The sequence below is a fragment of the Melanotaenia boesemani genome, chromosome 3, assembly GCF_017639745.1.
Source record: "Melanotaenia boesemani isolate fMelBoe1 chromosome 3, fMelBoe1.pri, whole genome shotgun sequence".
Classification (NCBI taxonomy): domain Eukaryota; kingdom Metazoa; phylum Chordata; class Actinopteri; order Atheriniformes; family Melanotaeniidae; genus Melanotaenia; species Melanotaenia boesemani.
The window spans coordinates 16,666,473-16,689,643 of record NC_055684.1 but is presented as its reverse complement, the minus strand read 5'-3'; the positions used below and the strand labels follow the sequence as shown (position 1 = coordinate 16,689,643).

The 23,171-nt window shown below is 40.2% G+C and overlaps 1 protein-coding gene across 2 annotated transcripts in view; it reads right to left on the bottom strand.

Moving 5' to 3' along the window:
• Positions 1-9,602: 9,602 nt before the first annotated feature.
• The window catches only part of rbpjl (recombination signal binding protein for immunoglobulin kappa J region-like), a 40,416-nt gene continuing 26,847 nt past the window's right edge, over positions 9,603-23,171 (bottom strand). For both annotated transcript variants that reach the window (XM_041981056.1, XM_041981057.1), the window contains exons 10-13: positions 14,761-14,901; positions 14,430-14,585; positions 13,342-13,445; positions 9,603-10,811 (exon numbers count right to left, since the gene is read on the bottom strand). In XM_041981056.1, coding sequence (XP_041836990.1) covers positions 10,499-10,811; positions 13,342-13,445; positions 14,430-14,585; positions 14,761-14,901 — 714 coding nt within the window. In that variant the 3' untranslated portion in view covers positions 9,603-10,498. The remainder of the gene's footprint in view (positions 10,812-13,341; positions 13,446-14,429; positions 14,586-14,760; positions 14,902-23,171) is intronic.

Here is a 23,171-nt window from a genome sequence, read left to right as displayed (position 1 = left end):
TCAGGGTAAAAACATTCACACAGTGTCAGAAGACATTGCTTGCACAATGATACAAGCACATTCACCATCCAGTGATACATGGGACATCATCCGCTGTTGAACTAACACATAATTTGAAAGTCCATGAAAACTAAATAAACTTTTTTTTAATTTTTGTTTTATTATATAACTAAGACAACATACACACATTTCCCTATGTGAGAGTGAACAGGAGGAATGTACATCTGTATTTGTTCTTGTCATGAAAAGACTGAGAGCTTGTTCGTATGTTGGATGCACAGACTGACCCTAATGGACAGAAACTGTCTGGAAAAGTGCTAACATAACATATGCTCCCTGTTTGCTGTTTCTATGTTTCTGAAGAGACCTGCACAGAAAAACATTTGCTGAAACGAGTTGGATATGGCATCAACCCAACCCAAACTAACACGATCATTCAGAAGATTCTAAAGGAGATGTACAGTTTTAATTATACTGACTGACCTGAGCAAAAACACCATAATGAAACAGCTTCTAATAACACATATCCATTTTTTATTTATATTAACTCCTGTACATTGAAAAAGACAAAGAAAGAAAGTTATACCCTTCCTTTTGATGTCATAATAAATTTTATGTGGAATAGGATTTCCTCCCTTTCCACTTTATCTCCAAGGAGTGGCTCCTATGGCACTGATTGCTGGGCGGAGCCCAGCGCCTTTATATCTGGGCAGGTGTTTCCTCAAAGGATGTGTATTTGGTGGTCGACTGCATGCTGGCAGTTGGTGTGGTTGTTATGGCAACTTCGCTAAATCTGCAATCCTGCCCGCTGGCTATCACAGTCACTTGTATGAGAAGCAATTCACCCTTTGGGGATGGGTTGCCTGACTGCTCCAGCAATAGGTCCTTTCAGTGTCTGTGGTTCACTGCTCTTCTCTCTTCCTTCCTGGGGAGGGGCGACACTCGGCCGGTGGACGATTACGCATCGTGGTGCATCACGCTCTGGCACCGAAAGGCACGCTGCTGTTTTGTCTCAATTTTCACAAAACTGGACTCCGCCCACCAGTATTCCTGGTCCAGCGGCCCCTCCCACCTCCTATAGTTACTGTCCACCCTTTAGTATCCAAGTGTTGTGGATGAACTTAGACCGGGCTAGCACTCATCAATACAGCCTGTTTTGGTTTTGCTGGTTTATAGGGCATTATTGTGTGGGTTTGTTTGTTTAGTTGCATGTATTAACCCTCTTGTTTCCAGGTTTGTCATTCATAGTGAGAACGCAGCCATTGCATCTTAGTTATACTTGGGGGTGATTTGTCAAATAATTTAGTTTTAATCCCTGTGTGCATTTTTGTTGTTAGTATTGCTTGTTAATAAAATACGGATTTTTATTTGTGAAGTTTTTTTTTTTTTTTTTTTTTTTAAAGGGCACATTTCAGCTTCACTATGGGGAAACCAGACCACAAACCTTAAAACAAAACCAAACTGACCAAAGGTTGCCAGAGGTTCATCCTGAATATTAGCTGTTCTTCTTATTGGGACTGACAGACTTCTAACGTGTACTCAGCTCAGATATTAACCTACTACACAAGCCACTTGGAAAGCCATCAGCAATGCTCTTAGAGAAGGAATTGCTGCTGCCCATGAATCTAGGGCTATAAGGCAGTTTCCAAACTAGTTGAAGTCCATTATTTTGCAGTGAGAAAGATTTTACAATAATGGGAAACATACAGGACTGCTGCCAATCTTCTCAGCAGTGGATGTCCCAACAGGTTCTTAAAATCAGGCTGAAATGTTTAGAAAACCTCCCGAAACCCAAGAGTTCTATCTCAGAATCCACAAACATCAGTTAGCATGTTAAATGTTAAAGTTCATGACAGCAAAATTAGAAAAAAATCTAGTCATGCATGGCTTGTTAAAAAGAGTTGCAGGAGAATGCCTCCTCTCTCTTAAAAGAAGCCCACACCGCTTAGAGTTGCAAAGATTAATTTAAACACTTCACAAGACTTAAGAAAGCACATACTGTGGATAGATGACACAGAAGTGAAAATCTCTGGTCGTATTTTGAGAAAGCTGATCACAGCACTTACCGGAATCACTTCTCACTAACTATCAGACACAATAGTAAGGGGGTGATAATTTGAACTTGTTCTGCAGCCTCCACACACACCTTGCAGCCACTGAGTCAATCATGAATTCCTTTATATACCAAAGTTTTCTAGAATCAAGTGTGAGGCCATCTGTCTGAAAGTTAAAACTTAGCTGAAAGTGAGTCATGCAACACGACATTGGTCTCAAACACAGCAGCAAATCTATGATAGAATGAAAAGAACAAAGGTGCTGCAATGATTCAGTCCAAGTCCAAACCTCACCATGGCTGGTGCGCTGCAGTCAGACCAATAGAAAGCTGTGCATAAACAAAAGAAATGTTGTAAACAAATTCCTCCACAATGTATACTCATCAAACAAAAACCACTTTCCTGCTGCAAAAAGTTGCCTCTAGTTTTTATTTACACACTGCTTCTGAACTTTAACTTAGATTTGTCTAAACTGTGTATTGGACTGTCAGACAGAGCTACAGACTGTCCACACAAATACATGTTAGAGATCATTTTCTTCTGAATCTGTAGCATTAACTTTCTCACCCACGCCATTATTTATTTATTTATTTTTTGTAAAACTAAAATAGTCTGAGTACATAATATTCATGTACAGCATGCATTCTAGTAAACTTAATTTTTCCCCACATTTTTAATTAACAGACAAGAGAACCAGCTTTCACCTGGATTTAGTGATCCATCAATATAGTATCATTTCATAGAAAAAGTAGGTGGTTTGTACACTTGCAGCCTCCTTATCGTCTTCCCTGAATCCTGCTTTGTTCCAGGACATGTCTAACACTCCCACCTGGTATAATCTCTATTAACTATCATTAGCATTCCTCCCATATTTCCCATGCTCTGTTAGCTTCTTACAATTAGCATTCTGCTCATGCTTCTCTAGCGGCTCTGACAGGAGGATTCCTCACAGACAGCTGCTGTCGCCACCTGCATCTGAACAGCTGGGAGCAACAGGAGATGTGCACCGATGAGCTTGGTCTTCTTCTCTGAGAACACATCAATACTGTCTTAATATCAGACTCATCTATGGCTGGAAGAAAGCTATCAACTGCTGTCTCCACTTGTCTTTTACATGCCCCTTATACCTTGGATATAATTTCCCCTTTTTTCTTTCTTCATTTTTAGATTTCCTGTTTTCAGCTCTTTATGTGTAGACTGTGATGTTCCATCTGTCTTTATTTTTCTTTCATACTTTCTCTCCATTCTCTCCTTTTTGCCTCTAAGTATTCTAAATGTTTTCTCTTGTTTTCGTTCTGCTGCCTGTCCATCACAGTGATGCAGAGGTGATGATATACAGGAAGAGAACTGTAGTAAATCAGAGGAGGCTTGGACAGTAGGCTCCTTTATCCCACTGTAATATACAAAGAGAAACCGGAGGGACAGGGCCCCCCTGACCACACTGTGAAGGATATGAGTGCTGAAACTGCTAGCAGAAGGTTAAGGGCCCCTCCATAATACAGCTACTATACACTCTCACATAGATGTACACGTGTTATCCCTGTGAGGATTCAAAACCCTTCTCTTTGCTCTGTTTTCTTGAACCTTAAACCTAAAAAGTAATGTTTTAACAACCTTAAACATAAATCTAGTCTTAACTCCTTATATTTAGTCTTATCCTAGACTTTATTAATCTTGAAATCTTGAGCTTTATCTTACTTTTCTGTCGCTTGTTATGGATTGGCTCCTCTTCAATCAGTTGTAGCGTATGATACTTTTCCTCTACTTTCTTATACACAGCAGAAACTGTAGAACTGCATCGACATGAATGGGATTTTCAGAGAGGTCATGTAAAACTGTCCCAATGGAGAGAAAGGGCACAAAACCTCTTTGTGTGAGTACACCGCCTGCTGCAAGATACTGACCTGTTACAAGCATTGAGGCTTTAATATAAGTGTGTACAAAAGAGCTCATCTCAGGTCAGAAATTTGAAAATTTCTGCTTTTTATTAATTTATTTACTGGATTGCCATCCTACAGTTTCATTATACTACCATTTTTTTTAAAATTGTTTTTGCTTCTAGATTGCTTTTATAACATGGCTATAATTTAATCTGCTGCTACGTTGAGCCCTTTGCAACATTTGTTCAGAAAAGAACTCTATAAATTAAGTTTTATTTAATTATTTATTAGATTACTATTAATTGGTGAGCACAGAAGGCAGTTTTCTGTAAGAAAAGGAAAAATGTTAATGCAGGAATTCAGCTTTGCTGCATTGACATTTTTAGTACACCTGAGGTAATAATTCTTTCTGACGGGGGTCTTTTGTGCTGTCACATCACCTTTAAGATAAATGAAAAGTAAACAAAGTGGAAAAATAAAAGCTTGTTAACATAGAAGTTGTATTTTTCACCTGTTTATTCACATTTTTCTCCAAGAGGTAACACTGGCTTGTCTACTCTATTATATCCCTAAAGCACTTTTCATACAAAATAATAAAACTAATAAAAATAATTTTGGCAGACTGGCCAGGATCCACACCTCAGCCACGGTGCTGCAGTGCAGGGCCCTCAGCTGACTGACTATATATAGTTAGATTACTATATATATATATATATATATATATATCTAACAATCTAACAATATAAACACAGCCACACAAATAGGTGATATTTAAAATAAATAGAAAAGTTTACAATTAAATAATAGGTAAAATATAAATCTATAAAACAACGAAAAAATAAGATAAAATAAAATAGACAAACAAACAAAAAGAAAAGATAAAAATTTAGTTAAAAGCTATGCTAAAAGGGCAGATTTTGTTCCAGTGTTCCAGGATTTTGGTTTATGACTTAAAACCTGCATATCTAATAATAAAATTCTATATACCTATATATCTATATTGGTATATTTAACAAATGGTAATATACTATAATCACAAGATAGTGAGCATTATACCTTCCTTGAATGAGCTTGTAGCTTGTATGGATGTGTCACTGCCGTGTTCTGTAATTATGTGTGTGTGCAGGTGAAGCTGGAGTGTACCTGGCTGTGCGTGCGTGCGTCAAGGGCCTCACGCACTGCACATATAAAAGACCCGCCTACGGCCAGCCTGGCCGCTCGCTCTCCGCTCCCAGGCCGCACCTGTGCCCGCTGCACTTTGTCGTTTGCTTTGCTTTTAGTTTAGCTTTACACCATACAACACTGCACTCATTATACTCTTTCACACAACCATGCACGCACCTACACTTCTGATTTTGCAGACAGCCACACTTCATGGTTATCCTATTTTGCCTTTGTTTTGGTTCATCTTTCGTTGATAAATTATCATAATTGGCCTTATCTGTTGTTAGGGTAATTTTGTTATAGCCGTGAGCCGGGTTATGACAGATGCTACATCAGCCGTGGGTTACGTTGTACATTGAAAATGTTTTGATATTGACTTGTACTGTGTAGTCCAGACCTGCCTGGTTCTTTGGCTGAATGGCAGGATAGATCTGTGTTTTGCCACATGTAATGTTCCTGAAAACATACGCTCCCACTTAACTTTTCAAAAAGACACTCTAGCACTTGATGTATCTTGGATCAGGTGATGTGGAAAAGTGGCTGTCAGGAAAAGCGTCTCTGGATACCAGCTTTTTGTTTAATAAAAAGATTTATTACAAAAAAACAGGCTTAAAAACAGATTTCTGCAGAAAATCTGGAGGTTTCAGGATCAATACGAAAACCTAAAAAGACAAGGGTGTGACATCCTTATACACCTTTCAATCAAAAACATTCCTGAAGTCCTAAGTTGACCAATCCTGTAGAAAGACACATGTTTACATATGACAAATGTGCTGAGTCCAGTTTCAAGGCCCCCAAAAGCCTTATATGGTAAAACCTATGTGTGCCTTCTAAAATACCTCTACTTGGATACCTCACACCAAAGAGGTCAAATGGTTGATGTGTGTAGAAATGTAGTAGACTAACATAACTGTGAAACAGCACATTTCAGGATTCAAGTTCATTATATTGAGGTCCATATTTCTGTTTGTGTGAAACTGTAATGCCTGCAAGCTTGACATGCTATGATATGAAAATGAGCCGTTAATTGTTGCTGCATTGAGTGTAGCATTGTAGTTAAACCACAGTACTCTAACTTTGAGGGTTTCACCATTCCGAAAATCAGTTTTGACAAACTTGAAATAAACACTATACTTGACATCAAGAAGTCCTTTAAAAGATACGCTAAATTCATCCTAGCCAAGCCAACTTTATTTATAAAGCACATTATAAACAGTAGGTACTGACCAAAGTGCTGAAAAGTAAAAAGACAACAAGTGGCGTTTTATTTAATGATGTACCATCTATAACCAAAACCCCAAATATTTATATGCTTTCAAAGACCAAGAAAAAGAGGTTATTGAAACTCATAAGATAACCATGTCCTGGATAACATGGATGGCCAAAGAATCAACACGCTGCCTTTTATTGTATTGTTTAACCAAAAGCAATTAAAATCGCTGACCGTTGTGATTTTGTGATGACAGTCCATCCTTCCTCTTTCAAGGTGGTTGCAGGAAGGTTATCACCCTGAAAGCTTAAGTCATTGAACTCTTCGTCGTGCAGCAGAGCGGCAGAGGTTAAGAGTTTAAATAAAGAATGCGGGTGTGTTCCACTAGATGGGAATCTAAGAAAGGGTTCTTTCATAGGGCCTCTCATTCATCAGGATGGAGTTAAAACGTGGCGGCTGTCAGTGTTTTAGGCACGTGAATCTCTCAGTTTGAAGTTTATCCCACATGATAGAGATTAGGAGTCCAGATACGACCTGGTCCTGTTTCTAACCCTCTCCTTCCTCCTGTTCTTCACACATGTTTGTCTTTCTAATGATGAGGAAGAGGAGGAGAAAGAACTCAGGAAGAGACACAAGCCTTTCTGTTCCCCTTAGACTCTCAACATGTGAGCTATGAAGGAAAGATGAAGTCCTCCTCTGGCTGACTGATGCCCGCCTGCTTGTCCAGTTATGGACTGTTTTATAGTACATTAAACAGTACAAAGCTCATTAATAGTCTCAGTCTTAGTTGTTGCTGTTTAATTATTTTGTAAGGCTGATCTGCAGAGGTGTGCTGCTCCATATTTGATTTTTTTATTTAGGATTTTTCTTTAAAGACTGTAGAAATTACTTTTTTGGGGGACCATATTTACAAGTGGATTGCTCCATCACTTAACACTCTTTGGTCTTTAAAATTAACTTGAGTTGTCTTATAAAAAGCACCCTGATAAATTTGGAGTAGGAATAGTAAGGACAGTATCAAACTAAAACACTGAAACAAAGAAAATAATAAAATTCATTAAGCACAACAAGGCTTTAGTCACTGTTGTGCATGAATTAACAAACTTTTGAATACGTTCATTTATCTGTAAACGCTGAACTGAATGCAACACATTTGTAAATAACGAACTTGAACTTGTTTGCATTATGTGAGGTCCTGTGAGTCACTGCCTACATTTTTACCAGTGCTACACCAACTTCACACTACGTTACCCACAATGCATTGCACACCCTTGCTGGTGCATTTGATTTGTACTCGGAAATCAGATTTTCCAAGTTCCTGTTCGGGAATTACCCCTTGACCCCCTGCTAACAGTTCCAAACAACCCAGATCACACTGCCTGCAGCCTTCAGGGGTACGACTTCCCAGCAGCAGGTTAGTTGGTTAATTACAGGTTTGTCAAGTTATCATTCTCAGCTCTAACTTAAAAAAAACTTAAATGAAATGAACTTTGAAATAGCTCATTAGAAACATGAACTTGGACAACACTGACTAGTCCAAGTACACACATAAAAATGAAGTACTTTAACCAGAGTTACTGTGTAACCATTAAATCACAGGTTAGCTCATGGAACCCATCGTTCATTAATGGGGTTGAGTTGGATTTGACTTGGTCTGCATGACAGGTTAGTCCCAAGAGTTTACAGACACAAGTTAGACCTGTTCAGAGCTCAGAAAGTGAGACCTAATCACCAGTTGTCAGTAGAAAAAAAAGACATGGAAACATATTCTAATGTGAAGTACAGCATGAACTGACTCACACAGAGCTGTCCACAAATGAATCACCCAAGACGTATGCTAATGCCAGACTCTACAGTCATTTAACAGTCGCTGTTCTCCAAAGTGACAAACATCTGAAGGTTGTTAGACAGTAGTGTTAAGGGTCTTGCCTAAGGACCCAACTGGAAGGTCTTAATATTTGTCCCCGTGAAATTCGAACTCAGGTCTCCCACATGGGAGACGAATACCCATGCAGAAAAATAGAAAACAAGATCTAGTCTGAATCTTATACAAAAATAAAGTGACTTGTCTTTAGTATGTAATTACTCTGAAAGCAGCTGAGCTGAATGAGGGGAAAATGTTCTCAGACCAAGTCTGAGCTTCTGAGGAGCGGCCATGTTACAGTAAGAATGAAAAGTATGCCGGGGATGAAAAAGGGAAGTTTGGATCGGCTATAAAGAAAAACAGCTGAGTGGGAGGTCCTGTCATGCTTTTGTGATTTTTGTCCTGCTTCACTTGTTTGGAACAAAAGAGCTTTTTTGGTCACTTTTTTTCTTAACGTCCAACTTACTATGAACAACTTCTAAAGAAATTTGTTACTATTTGACTTCTGCTGCAATCTGACACTTTAATTTTCTGGATTAACCTACTAAGAATGGGAGCTTAAAGGGACAAATGTCTGGAAGAACAGAATGTCTATCATTGTGTTGCTGCCCACATTTTTCTCTAATTACCATAAAAAAGTCACAACCAATTAATACAAAAGAAAATAAAGTTAACTTTCCTTGTAAACCCATTACTCTTTCAGTAATCAAGTGACATATTAAAGAAAGAAAGCGCATCACTCACATAATACTGTGACATTTCTGCCACATCGCAGCAGTTTCGCTTTACACACCTTGTCATGTGCTAGCAAACAGTAACAGTTTTCTCTCCTTCACAGGGACCTACCAGGCTTAGTGGTACTGTTCTGCTTAAAATGACTGGAAATTAAGATGCTTGAATATAAAAAAAGCTGCTAACAATAGTGCAGTGCTGTAGTCTCATTGAGACTTTATCTGTGATTCTGATGTAAGTCAAGAAATTTCCAGTGTAGGTGACAAGCTGGTGCTGACTGTTGCTGATCTCTGGAAGCCGATCAGAGGGAGCACAGAGATGGATGAGTGGCAGAAAGAAAATGATGGAAGTTTAACTAACTGAGAAGCAGTTAAAATTGTATGTAATATATAGAAATCAAAACACTAATAAACTGCAGCCTACAAATGCTTCAAATCTAGCAGTTTTTTTCTGATATTTAAAAGTTTTTAATATTTGGTTTGAACTACAAAATGAGAAATTTAGTTCACTCATCACTCATGAAACTTCTCGTGATGAACTAATAGCATAAATCTACAAAGATCCGTGAGTATGAACCATGTTTCTCTTTTCATTGCTATACCCACATGAACAGTTACAGCTGAGTAAGAAAGTGCCATTCACACACTTAAGTTACACACTCAAATACAGATCAAATGGGGAACTTTCCCTCTCTGCATTCACCCCATGCACCTCTCTATACATGACTGTTTTTCCTTTGAGGCCTGCACAGTTCATTTTTCTACTCTTTACTGGTTTGGTTTGCTCCCAAATACACAGACTACATTGTGCGTACAGTACTTTATGTCTCTCTGATGGTCACAGAAAATAGTAAAAGTGATTTACAGGCTGCTTGAGTTAATTTCTAAAAAAAAATAAAAAACTTTAAAGTCTAAGGAGGTTTATTCAAGAGAAATATTGATTTGGGAAACAAAAGAATGCTGTGCTAAGAAACCTTTTAAAGGAGTTCCGAACAAGTTTGGAAACTTTTCTCCCCCATATAAGATGATCTGGCAGACTTATGTGAATACAACATGATTTGTACATGTTCATACAAAAAATCTCAGTGTCATTCAGTGTTGTCTTTATATTCCTTATTATGAGGTTAAAGTTAATATTGCCATTCTCATAGTGTAATTTTTACTAATATTACCTTGTGAGCTACATTTAACTAAAAACAATCCATAGAAGACCAGGTAAACAAGTTGTGTTTTGTATTTAATAAGACAGAAAAATATTCATTTATAAGTAATTTTAACAATTTGTTCTTTTCAGGCACTTATTTGTTGGTAAAATATTGTCTAGTTGTTTTTAACCCTGAATATTGATATATATTGAAGACATATTGAAATCCTTTAATATATATTGAGGAAAAAGAACTAGGTTGATCTTTTGTTATGTAACTGAACAAAATGTCTGCTTCAAGCAGCAGCTAAATCAGTAAAGCTTGGAGGATTTCAATTAGCTGTGTATGGCGCCAGTTACTGTAGTCCAGAATAAATGTCAGCAAAATAAAGTTCCAGCATGATGTGTGCACAGTATGGTTACTGTTTCACCTGAGGTTGGAACAGATAAGTTAACTCTGCATGAAGAGGTGAAAATTAGCTCTGGTGAACTCCTGATGTATGGTCTCTAACAGGATGTCCTCTTCATCCTCCTGGCCTTCCTCTGCCCCTCCTTCTCTCCTCATCCCTCCTGCTGCTGCTGCTCCTCGGGCAGATGGAGGCAAGTGAATCTCTGGGGTGTAGGTGAAACTGAAGGATGTGCGATAAATGAGGCCATCCAGTCTGATGAGAGACAGAGGAACAGTGACGATGCGTCGCAGACTGCGCCAGCCTTCACTGAAAACGGACACGTCAGGGATGACACAGAGCAGAGACTTTGGAGACCTGGTGGGAAAAACATGGAGATATAGGAAAGAAAATGTGATGCTGCTCAGTCGGATTAGAAAGCAAACCCTGCAGCTGCTACTGGATGTTTGTTTATCAGTTGTAGGCAAATGAGAAGATGAGAACTCAGCGGCAGATGTGAACTGTTAGCAAGCAGCAGACGTTGTAAATGCCACATTCCAACAGATTTTTAACTACAGTTCTGGCTGTGGGGTCACACTTCTAAGTGGCTGCTGCCTCACATACAAACAGCACTTTGTGGATAGCAGAGAGACTTGTTCAAACACAGCTTTCCTCCACTGAGTTTCTGGGACGAATATTTGCAGAAACTTATGGCGATTTGTTCTCAGCCAGAGACCCTGAGTTACGATGCCTCAGCACTTTAGGTGTGGGATCTGAGGTGGGATCTGACGTCAGAGCTCCTTTGGTCTGAGAGGGATTCAGTGAAGGGATGCATAAATGTCCAGATTCTGTAGAGACTGTAAATTACAGTCCCAACAGAAGAGTTAGACAGAGGACTGTCCCCTGTAGACTGATCTGAGTTACTTTAATTGGTGTTTGACTTTAATAAAAGATTCTTTATGCTTCTCTGGTCCAAGTTTGGTCTTTAATAACAAATGAGTACAAGAAAAAAGTCAATAAATTCCAGGTCATGTTTTGAATTTCCAGAATAATTAAGTAAACTTTTTTGGGAAGTGTCAATTCTATTTATTCTGAAAATGTCCAAACTTTGTCCTGAACAAATGAAAAAAGAAACCACAGAAAGCTTGAAACAGAATAAGGAAGCAAACAAGGAAAAACTTTTAATAGAAGTCTAACCAACCCAAGACTGCTGGGATCTGATGCAGCTCATTCAGCTGGTATGTATTAGAAACTGAAGTTCTGCATTAACCAGTAGATGAACAAGTTTTCTTCTTTGTTGTGTCTCATCTTCTGCTTCAGTAATTCTTGGTGCAGCGCCACCTCTGGAGGGGCGTGGAACACGTTAATTAAAAGGTCTGATTCGTGTGAGAAGTGCAGCGTGAATGCAGTTTTGGTTCACAAGAATGTTGTTTCATCTCTTTCTCTATATTTAGTTCCAGGTTTATTTTGTGTGTCTGATCGTCAATAGTCCCAGACTCCCTTATCTACTCTGCTGAGACAATGGCTGGCTGAGTTGGGGTACACCTTGGTGGACAGGTCATTTTATTTTTGGACCAAAGTATTATGCAGTGGCAGAAAGTGGGGTTAACAAATTTTCTGGTGGGTCACACTAAGATAACCATATGGCTTATCAGGAGGAATAAGAGGAAAGGGGTGACGTCATGACATAATTTCTAAACTGGTGTTGTGAGATATCCGGTTGGATTGCTCTCAAGTTCTTTACACAAATAATGACTCTCTTAGGATTAGTAAATTATTAAAACATGGTACTGCTATGTTGCTGAAACTGAAATGACATTCCATCTAAGATAAGATGCTTCTTTCCTAAACATCCGGCAGTTTTCAGCAATGATAATAATATGTTGTGTTTTATTGAAATTCCTCAACAAACAGCTGAATAACTGCTTTTAAAATTCAGCTCCAAAAGAATATAATTTTCATCTGTTCTGCTTGGTTTCACAACATTGGGTCTGGAAGTGGCACGTAATATTCTGATGTGAAAACACCACGAAAAAACTAAATCTATCCCCACCTTTATGATTGGCCGACTTTGCAGGTCTGAGGAGCCTCACTTCTATATTTCATCAAATGTATAATTTTTATAAATGAGTTTCTGAGACCCCTGAACCTCTCAAATAATCAAAATGTTTCTTAAAGTAGCACTACTGTACTTTGGTGGATTTTCACACTGTGGCGTTCCCTAACAAAAGCTAATTCAGCATCTATCTTGCATCTGGTCTTTTCTCTGAGCTCTCTCCAGGTAATAAAATCAATCCAATGGTGACTTGCCTTGATCCAGGAGGTGATGACCCCCAAAATCTAATCATTTGATCCTTTTTTTCATTTCACAGATTTACTAAAAAAAACTTTTAAAATCCGTCCGTAATTTTTTGAGTTATGGTGCTAACATACAGACTAACCAACACCTTGGTGGAGATAATAAGATTTTTATAAGTTTTCATTGATAAAAACTTTTGCTAAGTCGATCAAAATATATAAAAACTGAATATGAAACTAAATGTAAGCAGCATTTTCAACAGTTTGACGAACATATTTTGTTTAAAGATTAAATCTGCCAACAGATCAGTTGAACAAAAAAACAACATGAAAACAAGGTATTGTGATGAAATCTGTTGGTGTCTACTGGAGGATTTGTCCGGGATGGTTGCTGGGTTTTCTGTGTTTATGTTTTTTTCCTCATGTTTGGTTTCAATATTTTCTCAGAAAACGTGTTTTGCTTAAGAAATGTTTGTGTTAAAAGTATGCATTATAATCCTTTCCAGCCTCAATCTGCCCCATCTTACAATATTAACCCCGTTTTTATTGTCCATTCAACTCAATGCACCTCCCCGTTTCCACATCTAATTCTGCCTTTTTCTAAACTCACTTAAACATGGTCTCTGCTTCACTGTTCCCAAACCAGACTTTGAGGTGTGGACTGAAATTTTCTCCGTGAATCTCCAACATGGCAACATGTCCTCCACCATTCACCTGCAACAGCATAAAACCAAATATGACTCTACATCTCCCCTAAATTTCCCCTTTAAAGGTCCCATATTATACACTTTATTCCCAATCTGAGACCATTCATTAATATCTAAATGAAATATTTCCGCCATGGTATGGACAAATCGACCCTCAGTTTGAGTGCAGCGGCTTCTCTTCACCTCCCTCTTTTTAGCAGCTTCAGAAATGTGCCGTTTATGGTGGGCGGAACCCTGGTGGAGCAGCTCAGCTGTTGGCTCCGCCCATCGCATCGCCCGTCATGAGGTGATTGACAGGTTAATATATTTTCAAGCTATCAGACTAATAAGGCCGAAACGATAAAATAACTGCCAGCTCTTACCTCTCCAGCTGTGTCACGGACAGTTGGTATTGAACCTGGCTTCAGCTTCAAACGGTTGGCGAAGCCTGCTTTCCATGCCCCCATGTTGTGGAAACAGTCCTCTTTGAAATGCTGGCCACAGATATGCAAAACCTTTGGAAGTTTTCCGGGTACATTTCCTCCAATAATAAAATTAATCCACTCAGTCCTCGTGGGTTTAGTGGATGGAAGTAAAAAAACGTTTTCGTGTTCATTTATGCAGCCACAAACAGAACAGTGCTTCTGTCGCTTAGCCATGTCCGCTAACGAGGGGTGCCGAAGAGGGAAAAACACTGGGCGCTAGGTGATTTTTAGAGGGCGGGCTTTGAGAGCCGGTAGACGGGTCCATCGCTCTGTGGGGAGTGGTTATTGTCCCTTATGACGTCTTAACGTACAGGCTTTCAAACAAGCTCATTTCAGCGCTTACTTCCCTAGAGGTGGAGCAGGGGGGAGAGAGAGCGCCTGAAAGAGTTTCACACTTACGGGTCTCCTACACATGCGGGGGGACCAGTATGACTGTTCCAAAACCATTAAAAAGTGAATTTTGCATAATATGGGACCTTTAAAGGATCAATCAGAAAAAATCTTAAGAACCTGGTCAAAAACCTCACCTCTAACCCAGTGATAACAGGAAAAGGGCTAACTGGTGTCTGAATACAAGCCAGACCCTGGTTAAAGGTGAACTCCACTGCTTCCACACCAATAATGGTCCAGCAGGATCCATCGTTCAGCACCACTTTGCTGGGGTCCCTGATGCTGGATGGGGCCTAAAGGTAAAGAAAGGGTGGAAGGGATAATTGATGAAAAGAATGGAGGAAAGAAAGGGAAAGCAACTGATCAGTGTCAACAGGCAGGAATAGATGCGGGCATAAGGAAAGGGAGGAAATGAAACTAAGAAGAAGGAAAAACAAATGTAGAAAAAGTAGAAAGAGGCTGTCTCACCTGGTGCTGTATGATGGTGTCATTTGATAGGCACAGATAAGTGTTGGGATTATCTCTGAACTGAAAGGCGCATTTGTGGAGCTGAGAAACTGGTTCGTCCACGTCTAGGATGGCGTGCTGCTTGTTGACTTTCCGAATCACCTGGAGACATCAAAAATCTCAGGAATGTTTTCAGAACACTAAACATAATTTCCTCTGAAGAATCAGAATTTTCCTTTCTGCCATGTTTCCTATGCATTAAGTTCAAGGGGCAGTTTATTCCTTACAACTCCAGCCAACAACACGCTGAAGAACTCTGGTGTCTAAAATGCCATTTTAATTATAAATCTTAACAGCACTGAGAATCAATTTAGCAGCTCTGTGAGGCTGTGTTTTCAACTAAACGCTGATATATACATGCAAATTAAGACTATTTTTAATTGATTTGGAAACCACAGAACCAGGCTGATTTTCAGTCTGGTTATGACATTGTGTGAAAGTTCAGGGAATTAAAAAAATCTGTTTTAATTCCTCTTCTAAGGGATTCGGGGTAAACATACCAATCAAATTTTACGCTGATTGTTTAAGTTAGACTAAGATATATTTATTTATTTAGAAAGGACAGACTTAAAAAAAAGGATAAGACTGACAGACATATTTTCACTACATCAAACAATGGTGGGATTCTGCTTAATGACTTCACTTACATTTTTAACTTACTTGGACAGCTTAGGCTGGGCTTACACCAGAAGACTTTTAAAAGATTTGCACAAGACTCTGAAAAACTACCAGCTCACATCTAAAGACAAATGTTTAGAGTCTTAAGTCTCAGCCTAGTCTCCGACTGAGATTTGACAAAGATTGTGAATCTTTTGGGGTCACTATTTACAAGACTACAACCAGATTTTTTTTTAGCATTTTTTGTGATATGTTGGACAGTTAATATCAAACAGGGCTGATCTGCCCACAGTAAAGCAAACAAGGGGAGAATTTCACTCAAGGAGGGAATTACACATCATCATTATTAAGTGTGGCTTTACATCTCCACCAGGTGTTACATGACTCATCAAAATCTGGAGGGATGAATGAGTTTTTAATTCTTTTCTCATTTGTTAGATCATTATACTGTAACACATAAATGATCCACAGCAGACGTTTACTTCTTAATAACCATCCGCTCTTTTCTCTCTGCTTTTATTTATTTTTTTTTTCTTTTGTTTGTTTCGTCTGTTTTTGCCGGTGTTGCCGGATTCCTGTTTCTGCTTTTGTCAGAGCTCATCTATTGGTTGTTGATCGTGTTTCGTCACTGCGACTTGCGATAATATAAAACATGTTTGATAATGTCGCAGATCCAAGACTAGGGAAAGACTGATGTTAAACCGTGCAGATTACCAGCTTACACATAATGACCCAGATGACGGGAACGCGATGTGACTCCAGTAAAACTCCTATGATTTCCTAAAGACTTCCGTTTTTAGTCTGCGATCGTGAAAATCGTTTGGTGTGAGCCCAGCATTAGACAGAGACAATCATGAAATGCAGGCAAAGAGATTCCCAGTGAAAAACATTCCCGTTTCTAGAAACCCAAGTGTCTGTTGTCTCCCTCCATCTTGTCAAACAGGCAGTTTATGAGGAACATGCAGGTTTTCCAACTAGTGCATTTAAGTAAAGAAAACAAAAAACAAACTTTTTTCTTAATCTAAGCTTTATTATATTTATCATATAAATCTAACCAGTTTCGTAGCCCAATCCAAACCAAACGGTTGAATGTTTTTTTTTCTTGTACTTGTGTTTGTGAGCCAGGGCAGGACTTTGACAGACAACTATAGGCATACCTAGATGAGCATAAATTGCTCATTAGCTGTGCATTAAGTTTGCTGCTTCTGGAAAGGCTCGCCGTGAAATAGTAGCAACAGGGCTGCTCCAGTTTAATGACAAGCCTCAAAATTTTAGAGCTTGGAAGCGCTCCTTTGAAAATGCAATAAGAGGTTTAGACCTAACAGCTAGTGAGGAGATGGACTTAATGCTAAAGTGGCTTGGCAAAGAATCTGCTGAGCATGTAGAGCAAATCAGAGCTATACACATTAACAACCCAGTCAAAGGTCTCAACATGATATGGGACAGACTAGAACAATGTTACGGCTCAACTGAAGTGATTGAGGATGCGCTTTTCAAAAGAATTGACACATTCCCAAAAATCACATCCAAAGATTACACAAAACTAAGAAAGTTTAGTGACCTGCTCATGGAAATGCAATGTGCTAAAGCAGAAGGAGACCTCCCTGGTCTTGCGTTCCTAGATACAGCAAGAGGAGTAAATCCAATCGTTCAAAAACTCCCCTTCAACCTGCAGGAAAAGTGGATTACAGTTGGAGCAAAACACAAACGCACACACTGTGTCCCCTTCCCTCCATTTAGTGTTTTTGTAGACTTTGTTACACAGGAAGCTAACTCTAGAAATGACCCTAGCTTTCACATTGCATCAGCTCCTGATGTACCCAAACCAGACAAATCACCTTGGAAAGCAAACAGACAAAGAGAGATATCAGTGCACAAAACTGAGGTCATCTCCCATTCTGGCTCAAGCTTACATGCCTCCTCAAACCAAGCTGCAGTGAGTGACAAACTTTGTCCCCTTTACAAGAAACCTCATCCTCTTCCAAAGTGCAGAACATTTCGCATGAAAACACTGGAGGATAGAAAAGTGTTCTTAAAAGAGAACAACATTTGCTTCAGATGCTGTGCCTCATCTACACACATCGCAAAGAACTGTAAAGTTAAGGTACAGTGTACAGAGTGCAGCGATGAGAAACACTGCACTGCTCTACACCCAGGACCAGCGCCCTGGCTAAAAGAAACTGAACCTGCAGCAGAGCATGGCGGGGAGCCCGACTCTGTAGAACCAGAGGAGATCACTTCCAAATGCACTCAGGTTTGTGGTGTGAAGCAAGCAGGTAGATCATGCTCTAAAATCTGTCTTGTTAAAGTATACCCAGCAGGCCACCCAGACCAGGCGGTAAGGCTCTATGCCATCCATGACGAACAAAGTAACAGATCATTAGTACATCCTGAGTTCTTTGAACTGTTTAATGATCATGGCCCTAGTTCTCCTTACTCACTTAGGACGTGTGCAGGTACTAAAGAGACAATGGGTAGGCGAGCTACAGGTTATGTAGTGGCGGCCTTAGATGGTACAGTCCACATCCCACTGCCTAGCTTAATTGAATGCAAAGACATCCCAAATGACAGAGATGAGATACCTACACCCAGTGCAGCTATGCATCACAGCCACCTAAAGTCAGTAGCTCACCTCATCCCTGATCTAGACTCTAGTGCCCCCATACTAATGCTTCTTGGACAGGATGTTATTAGAGTTCACAAAGTCCGTAAACAGATAAGTGGCCCTAACAACGCACCCAATGCACAAAAATTGGACCTGGGATGGGTCATAGTAGGAAATGTGTGTTTTCAACATAAAAGAGAGACATTGTGAAATACAAGTCCCATTCAACTTCAGCACCCAGCTCGCGGACAGCACATGTGAACCTGATCATTTCGGATGTAACGTGTTCAAACAAACCAGGCACGACAATTACATCTCACCCTCCATTCAAGACAATGCCTTCTTAAAAATTATGGAGGAAGGACTTACAAAAGACACGGATAACAGCTGGACAGCTCCGTTACCATTCAAATCAGCACGCCAGAGACTCCCTAACAACAGGTCACAGGCCCTGAACCGCCTAATGTCTCTTGTTCGCAACTTCGAAAGGAAAGAGGAAATGAAGGAACATTTCATCACTTTCATGGACAATATTCAAAAACAAACATGCAGAAATTGCCCCTCCACTTAAAGACGGAGAAGAATGTTGGTATTTACCGCTATTCGGTGTCTACCACCCTCATAAACCCAAACAGATTAGGGTTGTCTTTGACAGTAGCGCCAAGTACGAGGGTGTATCACTGAATGATGTGTTGCTGACAGGACCAGATCTTAACAACTCACTGCTAGGCGTCCTAATACGCTTTAGGAAGGAAGCAGTTGCCTTTACAGCAGACATCGAACAGATGTTTTACTGTTTCAATGTTCGAGAGCAAGACTGGAACTACTTGCTCTTCTTGTGGTTCCGCGACAATGACATTTCCAAAGACATTACAGAGTATAGGATGACAGTCCACGTCTTTGGGAATAGCCCATCTCCAGCAGTGGCCATATACGGCTTGCATCAGTCTGTCCTACGCACCGAGCCAGATTGCGATCCAGATGTTAAGCAGTTTGTCACACGCGACTTCTACGTGGACGACGGGCTCAAATCTCTTCCCACTGTTGAAATGGCCGTGTCCCTACTCCAAAGAACCCGTGACACACTCGCAAAATCAAATCTAAGACTGCATAAAATAGCAGCTAACAGGAAAGAAGTACTAGAGGCGTTTCCCCCCCAAGATCATGCTAAAGATCTAAAAGACTTAGACTTTGAAGCTGATTCAGTGCCCATGCAACGTAGCCTAGGTCTCCTGTGGGACCTAAGGAAAGACTGCTTCACCTTTAAGGTATCAGACGAGACAAAGCCCTTCACTAGGCGAGGTGTTTTATCAACCATAAACAGTCTTTATGATCCGCTAGGCTTTGTAGCACCCGTCACTATACAGGGAAAGTCCATTCTGCGTGAACTCACAGTTGAGAATGGAGACTGGGACGCTCCATTGCCCCCAGAAATGGAAGAGTCCTGGACACTCTGGAGAGACTCACTTAAAGAACTGTCTAACCTGACCATTCCCAGAGCGTACACAGACATTTCACCCTCAACAGCCACAAAAAGAGAGTTGTGTGTTTTTTCGGACGCATCTACTAAGGCCATAGCCGCAGTGGCCTACCTAAGACTAACAGATACAGTTGGTAACTGTCAAGTAGGCTTTGTTATGGGTAAGGCGAAGCTTGCACCACGCCCAGATCAGACCATACCAAGATTAGAACTTAGTGCCGCTGTGTTAGCAGTAGAGCTTGCTGATCTAATCTCAGGAGAACTAGACAAAAGCCTAGACTACACTACATTCTATACGGACAGTAAAGTAGTCCTAGGTTATATCTACAACGAGACAAGAAGGTTTTATGTCTACGTTAGTAACTCTGTCACTAGAATCCGTAGATCCTCTCAGTCAAGCCAGTGGCATTATGTAGCTAGCAGTCAGAACCCCGCAGATCACGCCACTCGTTCTGTCCCTGCATACCAGCTGCCCCTTAGTAACTGGCTCACTGGCCCTGACTTTTTGCTCCAAGTCCAAAGCCCTACAAGTGACTCTTACGACCTTGTTGAGCCTACCCTGGACTCAGACGTTAGACCTCAGGTGACCACACTCAAAACTACAACCTGTACCAAAAAACTTGGCTCTGACAGATTCACTAAGTTTTCCACCTGGAAGTCACTCACACGTGCTCTCTCTCGACTACTGCACATCATACACAACTTTAAATCACCGCCAAGCAAAACCAATCACTGCTGTGGTTGGCACTACTGTGAGACAGGACTCACTGTGGATGAGTTCAACCAAGCACAAAACATTGTCATTCAAGCAGTACAACAGGATGTGTATGCTGAAGAGATCAAGTGTATACAAAAACATGAGAAACTACCCAAAACTAGTCCTCTCAGAAACTTAGACCCCTTTCTAGATGAAAATGGACTTCTTAGAGTAGGTGGTCGCATCAGTGACTCAAACCTAAGCCAAGCTGAAAAGAACTCACTCATAGTTCCTGGCCACCACCATGTTTCAGCTCTTCTCATAAAGCACTACCATGAGCAGACTCACCATCAAGGTCGCCTGTTCACGGAAGGAGCTGTTCGCTCTGCAGGATGGTGGGTAGTAGGTGGCAAAAGAAAGGTGAGCACTATCATTTATCATTGTGTGACTTGCAAAAGACTTCGTGCACCTCTGAGCACACAGAAAATGTCAAACCTCCCTCCAGACCGTCTCACGACAACAGACCCTCCATTTACAAACGTGGGCTTAGATGTGTTCGGCCCATGGTTCGTGTCTTCTCAACGCACCAGAGGAGGCGTTATCCAAAACAAAAGGTGGGCTGTCATATTCACATGCTTAAGTATTAGGGCAGTTCACATTGAGGTGATAGAATCACTCGACACATCTAGCTTTATTAACGCACTTAGGCGGTTTCTGGCAGTTAGAGGACCTATCAAAACCATTCGCTCTGATCGAGGTACCAATTTTGTCAGTGCATGTAAAGAACTCAAAATCCCCTCAAATCTGGACAACACAGCCGTACAGACCTATCTAAAGGAACAAGGATGTACATGGACTTTTAACCCACCACATGCTTCTCATTTCGGCGGGACGTGGGAAAGGATGATCGGTCTAGCCCGGAGAATTTTGGACTTTATGTTTTTTCAGCTCAAGACCACTAAACTCACACATGAAGTTCTTGTCACCTTTATGTCGGAGGTGGCAGGTATAATAAACGCTAGACCCCTTGTTCCCGTTTCATCAGACCCTAGTGACCCTTTCATTCTGACTCCAGCCGCTCTTCTAACTCAAAAGTTAACCCCTCTTCAGGCTCCAGCTGGCAACTTCACAGAGTCAGATCTCTTCAAACACCAATGGCGTCAGGTCCAGCACCTGTCGAACACCTTCTGGGACAGGTGGAGGAAAGAGTTCCTTTCCACTCTCCAGCCACGTTGCAAGTGGCAATCCAGCCAACCTAACGTGAACTTAGGTAGTGTTGTTGTACTCAAAGACAGTCAAGTGCCTAGAAACGAATGGCCTCTTGGACTCATAACTCAGGTGTTTCCAAGTAAAGATGGTAAAGTACGTACAGTAGAGATTAAGGTAGCCAAATCAGATGGTACAAAGGTGTTTACTAGACCTATCTCACAGATTGTACTTTTGGTTCCTTCTTAAGATGTATGTTATCCCTAATGTTTAATTAGTGGCGTTCATTCACGCCAGACGGGGAGTGTTCTGTTATGACTATAAATTCTAAAATGTTGTTTTATAAGTACAGAATCCTTTGCCAATTAGTTCATCATATCCCTTGTGTTTATAGTGCCATCCAATGGTCACTTTGGGTATGCACCTTAAAAGGAAAAAAAAAAAAAAAAAAAAACGCCCTAGTTTGAATAAACCTTTATTTAGCGGAAGTAGTAGTTCTCAGACAATAAACAAGTGGTGTCGGCACGCACTTCGTGGTGTCTTCTAAGAGAAATGCTGGAAACATCTTGTGTCTAAGGTTGCATCGCCGGTGTGTATCAAAAGTATAAGTGTGTAACTTTATTTTCTTACAAGTTGTTACCTCCTACTGCATTATTTGACCGTAAAACGGGTCTTTTTGTTATGCTAATTACCCACGATCTGCGTGGTCACCAAGATGGCGTCTGAAGTACAAGTTCATATGTTTAGATATATTTTATGACTGATACAGTAGCAATACAGGGTCTTAAGTGCATATTTGTAATACATGTGCATATTTTGATTGTATTGTTGTCTTTTTTTTAGTTTCACCCTTTTGAATGTCATTAAACCTGCTGACAACGTTCATCGGTCTCCAGAGTCGTGATATGAATTTCCCTGCAAAGGGATTAATAAAGTATTTTTCATTTCATTTCATTTCATTTCATGAGAAAGGTGTTAGATAGCCCTTTGCATCAGACATGCATCAGTAACGGCACAATAAATGTGTTGCAGCATTATAAAATTTCTCCCTCACTTCACCCATAATTGAAGAGCTGAACAGGAACACACAAAAAAATGGCAACATTATAAATATTGAAAGTCTACACATCCAGAAAAATAATAATTTTTACCTTCCTTCTGCTACAGAGTTTACAGGAAGAAATAAAACCCCGTATGGCTGCGATGTGGGGAAAGAACAGTGCAATGCTTTTCAGTTATTTTGCATTGTATTATATGTGCAAAAGAAACAAAAACAAAGTGACTTGACTTATTCAGTCTCAACTGGACAATGATGGACAAATATTCAGACAGAAAGCAACAGCCATTTTTTTGGTACAGTGAACTCTTTTCTTCTATTTATCAGTGCACTGGTTTATCTTTGACGGTGAACACATTGTTCATGTCATGTTAAAAAATTTGGCTGGCTTCTTTGATGACATTTGAACTGTGGTAGACTAGGGGACATGACGCAGTTGGATAAAAACAAGCTTTATGACAACCAGGTGGCCTTTGTTCACATGGAGATACCGTAATTAATTACCTCTGGTGGGAGTATTAACACGCTTAATAACATCCCAGAGTCCACAGCACACAGGATATTAAATGTTTGTTTTTTTTAAAGTCTGCTTTCCTCCTCCACAGTCACTGAACACTGAGCACAACAGAAATCAGAGCCAAGCATCTCATCACATCAATGACTTAGCGGGTAAAATCTCTCTAGCTTAAAACAAACCATGCAGCAATAA